The sequence below is a fragment of the Malaya genurostris genome, chromosome 2, assembly GCF_030247185.1.
Source record: "Malaya genurostris strain Urasoe2022 chromosome 2, Malgen_1.1, whole genome shotgun sequence".
Lineage (NCBI taxonomy): Eukaryota > Metazoa > Arthropoda > Insecta > Diptera > Culicidae > Malaya > Malaya genurostris.
Genome location: NC_080571.1, coordinates 264783312 through 264789614, shown reverse-complemented (window position 1 = coordinate 264789614; position 6303 = coordinate 264783312). Strand labels below are relative to the sequence as shown.

The 6303-nt window shown below is 37.4% G+C and overlaps 1 protein-coding gene across 1 annotated transcript; it reads left to right on the top strand.

Moving 5' to 3' along the window:
• Positions 1-2157: 2157 nt before the first annotated feature.
• Positions 2158-4723, top strand: LOC131429833 (tRNA-dihydrouridine(47) synthase [NAD(P)(+)]-like). Its single transcript, XM_058594230.1, has 4 exons — positions 2158-2742; positions 2798-4255; positions 4310-4471; positions 4538-4723. Exons 1-4 carry the CDS (start codon positions 2711-2713, stop codon positions 4605-4607), a joined length of 1722 nt encoding a protein of 573 aa, XP_058450213.1. The 5' UTR covers positions 2158-2710; the 3' UTR covers positions 4608-4723.
• The last annotated feature ends 1580 nt before the right edge of the window (positions 4724-6303 follow it).

The following is a 6303-nucleotide window of genomic DNA, read 5'->3' as shown; positions in this document are numbered from 1 at the left end:
GTGTTTAGTGGTGAGAGTGCTATTTATTGAATAGTGTTGATTCGCAAAAACTGAAAAAGGTTAAAGCGGCGGATACTGATAGTTTGCCGCCCCAAAATTCAACGATGTTAACCTGTTAACCGATCGAAGCGCCATCTGCATGTCATTGTCGGTGTTGTCGGATTTCTGCGGAATGTGTGAAAGTTTACAAGTCGATCGTCATTCGGTTTTTATTTTATTCTTTCAGTGGTCGTGTTTCATCTCGCGTTGCTGACAGCAGTGCGAGCAGGAGAAAAGGGATACTGGTGAGATCGTTCCTTGGAGATATTTTGTATTTTTCTTACTTATTATATTGCTCCTGAGTATCGAAAATCAGGTTTTGTTGAGATCATATTGTTTACCAAAACATATCCGGATCTTTTTCCCTTCCTACTAACAAATCTCCTATCCCGTGATGCTCGTGGAGATACAGTGGGACCCGCGGTCTCTAGAAACAACCAGTATCGGACTAACATTCCTTCATTTTCCTCAGTAGCACAGCCTTTGGTCGTAGCCAGCGTCGTTATTGATCATTTAATAAAAAGTTAGGAGTGAGTGGGTATGTACAGTGAAAATGATTAGTTTCTCCCAAACTTCATTTTCTTGGTTCATTGTACATTTCCTCTCATTCGGTTAATCACGAAGTGCAACTACGGGCGATCTACTTCAGCTCAGCTCAGCTCAAACTGTTGGTTTAAAACGAGCTTCGAACGTGCAGCTCTGTTATTTAGTGTGAACCTAACTCAAGTTCATAAAAATGATTTTCTTCAAGAAAGCGCTTTGGCAAAATTCCGGATTTCCAAGCAAAAACTACTTCAATTTGTTGCCTTCAAAAGATTCTTAGGGGGACGTGATATAGCGTGATAGATAAGTCGATGACCACCTGGGATCGATTCCCAACCCCGCACATAGGGTCAGAAAATTTTTCTGAACCGAAGAGGTAAATGACCTTAAGGTTAAAACCTCTATAATCGAAATTTAAAAAAAAAGATTATTAAAAGAAAACTTCAATCTGTAAATTAATACATATTTTCCTCCCTTGTTATGAAACAGATAGGCGAATCTGATACTATCAGCAAATTGCAATAATTTTGACTTAATATTAAGCTAAACTAGCAACTTGTTCAAAGCATCTGAAATATACAGTGATCAGAAGATTCATCATACTTTAGTTTATTAAAAAAAATGTAATGGAAATGCCAACGAAAATGTAAAAAATGCGTTTCTATGAAGTAAGTTTCAGCTTTTGCCTTTTTTTCTATAAATACGTTTATTTCATAGGCAATATACATAAGTTTTTCTTCGCCGTGGCATCCACAATACATACTCAGCTTTTGCCTTTCTTAAATATCTTTTTCAATTCCCACATTACTTCACGGACGGACTAAGTCATGAGATCTCACTCGGCTGCTCGTTTCTAAGTGCTCAATTAACCCGGTATAAGTGTGAAATTGTAACTGTTATTTAATTCCCGCTTTCTTTATGAATGTGTGTAATAGGTCGGCGACTTACTCCATTTTATAGCACGCAATGGACGATGTTAACCAAGGTAAGTTTTCTTGTTGAATTCCAGCATACTTCAACCGTTTATGCTGGCATTCTAGGTAAATTTGGTTATTTGCTAGTTCTATATAACTTGAAGATTTGTATATTCATTTTTATTTCGAATTTAACTAAAAACAGCATTAAAACGGGCAAAATTGGAAAAAAAGGAGTGACGAATTGACAATGCAGTACGCTTTTTCTTTCTCAGTTCCGACAGATTTCTGAACCAATCGGTTACCGGCACTCATTCGAAATTCGGATATGGAATGCATACTAAATTCCACATGGAATTATGGATGGAAATTTTTCGCTCATTCGTATTTGATTCGAAATACATTCACCATTGGTATTGTCGGTTCCGGCAGGATCGGTCAGAGGTTAAACTTCATTCGAAATTGGTTATTGCTCTCTTCCACATGGAAATCCGAGAGAACATATTCAGATTGCTTCACCCCTCGTGCAGGTTGAATTTTCCGTGTAGAAATAACATCGCATCATTTTTCATGTTGAATTTCATAACACTTTATGTCAAAACACGTGCTCTTTTTAAATACAAGGTAGTCCGTAGTAAACATAAAACGGGCGAGATGCACTTCCGGTGAAGCTCTCAAAGTGTTAGCATATCGTTACGCACTAGTGCGATAAAATTTTGTGTATTTCTGTTCGCGGAAGAAAAATTTTTTCTCGTCCTAGAGTGAATCCCTGTGGCGACGCCGCGAAACATCATCGGGAGTCAATGTAAAAGAATTTACAATCGAAAAATATAAAATACTCGAAAATAATAATACAACCAAACATAACCTACAATACATGTGCAAAAAAACACAATCGAATTAAAACACCAAATTAAATTATAATCTAACAATACAAAGGCAAGATGGGCCATCACTGGCCTTAGCCTGTCACGTTAGTGACACAGCAAAAAAAAAAAAAAAAAAACGGGCGAGATGGGCCCATTGTGGCCTTAGCCAGTCATCTAATGACAGAGCAAAGAAAAAAAAACATAAAACGAAATATCAAAAATCGTTAAGTAATCTAGGTTCAGAAGAAAACTCTGGATTGTAAGCATTATTTTTCAGTAAACCAATAATAGTGTAACAATCTCTATCGATATAAAACAGTGAATTAAAGAATTTCATAGGAAAAAATGGATGAAACTGTGTGCTACATTAAACCAGAGTAACTTTTTTTTATTTTAGTGTGTCACGACGTACCAATTGTGTTTATTTTTTAGATATTTAATTCCCCGACTTCCCAAAGAAGTCACTGATACGGATAACGATTCTGTTCAAACGGACGAACCATCAGCAAAAAAAGGTCGCTATGAGAAGCACAAGAAAAAGAATCGTGGACAAAATAAAAGTAGACAGCTGCCATTCAAATTGAATGATAACGATAGACTATGCAAAACATTGCTTGATGGCATTGAAACCACCGAAAACAAATGTGGCAATGATCGCTGCCGATTTTCGCACGATTTGGAACGATTTAAACAGTTGAAACCTAAGGATATCGGTGACAGCTGCTATATCTACTCGTTGAAAGGATATTGTAATTTTGGGATCTCTTGTCGATATGCCGGTGCTCATGTGGACGAAAACTGGACCAATAAGATAGAAAATGAAGTTAAACGGGAAGATACTAATTTGGTTAGTATGTGTTTGACTTATGATTTGCAGAATAAACTTCGGAAACGGAACTATGATTTTTCTAAATCGAATGAAATAGTTGACAAGTTCGAGACTTTGCAGAAAGAAACGAAAGAACTAAACTCTACTGAAGAAATAGCGAACGATGCTCGTATAGGCAATTGTTCCGATGACGATCTGATTAAATTGCGAAGTAAAGAACGGAGGAAAATAAACTTCAAAGATAAACTCTATCTCAGTCCGCTGACAACAGTCGGAAATCTACCGTTCAGAAGGATTTGCAAAGAATACGGAGTGGACATCACGTGCGGTGAAATGGCGTGTGCTGTTCCAATTATCAGTGGTATGCCACAGGAATGGGCATTAACTAAGCGTCATTCGTCCGAAGACTTGTTTGGTGTTCAACTCTGTGGTCGCAGTTCAAGGTTGGTAACCTACGCGGCTCAAGTTATTGCCGAAATTGCAGACATAGATTTTATTGATCTAAATCTCGGTTGTCCAATCGATTTAATATTCAAGGAAGGGGGAGGAAGTGCGTTGCTCCGCCGACAATCCGTGCTAGAGGTGATGATTCAAAGCTGTTCTCGAGTACTATCAGATTACGGGAAAGAGTTCACAGTTAAAACCAGAGTTGGAATTTACAATAACAAAAACGTGGCGCATGAGCTTATTCCAAAGTTTGAAGAATGGGGCGCTAGTCTAGTCACAATACATGGTAGGTCTAAAGAGCAACGTTACACCAAACGAGCCGATTGGGATTATATTCAAAATTGTGCTCAGCAAGCTAAAGATATCCCTATTTACGGTAATGGAGATATACTGAGTCTTGAAGATTACAACCATGCCAGGAATCAAGTTCCTGAAGTTTCTGGGGTTATGATAGGCAGAGGAGCCCTGATCAAACCTTGGCTGTTTCAGGAAATCAAAGAGCAAAAAGCACTTGATCCTTCCAGCAGCGAGCGAATGGAAATGTTGAAACGTTACGTGAACTACGGTTTAGAGCATTGGGGAAGTGACACGAAAGGCGTGGAAAATACTAGAAGGTGACGACTCGTTGCGATTGAACTACAATAATACAATAATAGCTATGATTTCAGATTCCTTCTGGAGTGGCAATCATTTTTGTATCGGTACGTTCCCTATGGCCTTTTGGAGAGGCCTCCCCAAAAAATCAATCAACGCCCGGAGGCTTTCCAGGGGAGGGACGATTTGGAAACGTTGATGGCTTCTTCCAATTGTGCCGATTGGGTTAAGCTTAGGTATTTAAGGACAAAAACTAATCATGTAGCATATATCTAAACTTATTAATTTTTGTTTTTCAACAGTGAAATACTGCTTGGTCCTGTCCCTGAGGGATTTCATTTTGTGCCTAAACACAAAGCAAACGCATATTAATACTGACGTGACAAGTGAAAGATTTTCAATAAATTTCAGTTTGATTCCGTTATTTCTTTTGTTTGTTTGAATGAACTTTACTGATGTAATAAATTTTGAATTTCAAACATGTGAAATCTGTTCTTAAAGGGAATTTATATTGTTGTAGAATGTTAGAAAGAGCTTGATCTGTCCATATTGACGGAGCTAAGGCTTATAATGCTTTTCGTTTTATTTGATTTTTGAAGCAGCCGGTCCACCGAAAAAAAATTGAACATTGCCTAATCTAAATCAAACATTTTAAAACTTATTTCTTTTACACTTCCAATTTTGGTACCATTTTGATTTTTTTAGTAACTAAATTATTTTTTTACACGTTAAAGTGCTTCGGTTACATATTTTTTTAAACCGTTCAAGTTTTTCCGAAAAAAAAATACTTCTACCATGCGTCTCCATTGTAGTTCTATCATAAGGAAACGCATGGTGCCTAACTACTAGAGGTAAGCAACATACCTTTTCTTTAAATAGAGCCATTTTCACGAACCATGGGCATTGTGAATAATGGACTTTCCTTTGAAAACGGAATCACCCAGAGTGAATCACTTCTTACCTGTGCAGCTGGCTCGATAACGATCTCCATTAAGTTTTCGTTGTTCCATCATCGTCTTGAAAAAAAGGGACCAATCACCAAACACCACCCAAAACTGTAACTTTTTGATCATATAGAGGCTGTTCCTCAATTAATTGAGTGTTATCAGTGGCATAGAACCGACAATTTCGATTATTAACGATTCCATTTAACGTGAAATTTGCCTCGTCTGACATGATGAGATTGAGAAGTTATTTTGAATGTAAAGCTGAACAACTTCAGTGCTTTCTTTTGGTGTGTACTGTTCCATGGTAAAATTATCTTGGAATGACGCTTCCAACGCGGTATGTAATTAGTCAGACCCTGTCAGCTTGGAGCGAAATCAATCTTCAGTTCAGCAACGCCATCGCACGGTGTCACATTCAACATATCATGTCAATTGTACACTCAGGCAAAAAATATATGGAATTTCATAATGATTTCGTATGATTTTTAGCCACAAGAATATCGTAAGCGAACCATAAGACCGCCTTATGAAATCCCGAAAATAGGAATTCCAATAAAACGCCTTATGAAATTCATACGGAATTTTTAGGAACATTATGCGAAATTTCTATGATAAACATAACTTCTCTCATATCTTGTGAAGTTCATAAGTTGTTCGTATGAAAACTATAATAGTGATAGATAAGATGTATATTGCAGAGGTATATTTTTCATATTTATCTTATGAAATTATGATTTTGGTGATTTTTGATGCATCATAAGATTTGCCTTATGATTTTCACTACTCAATTTGCTTGAGTGTATGGGTGCGCAGTGCTGCTATTTTGGCGCGCACGAATTTGACATTTCTCTTCCCTTCTTCTGTGTACGAGACTCGATGCGAACTAGCCTGAGGGCGCCATGCTCGCAAAAAATGTTGTTGCCAATGATTTGTTCGGGAAATGTGAGAGCTGGATATCTTGTTAATATGATGTCTTTGAATTAGTCGATTTGACAATTCTGTCAAAAGTTCTTGGGTTAGCCGATGCGTCCACTTTAAATTTCCCGCCCTGTGCATCTTCCAAAATTAGAAAAAAAAAAACATTTTTACCTTCCCGACAAAACCTAGAACATCCCTGATTG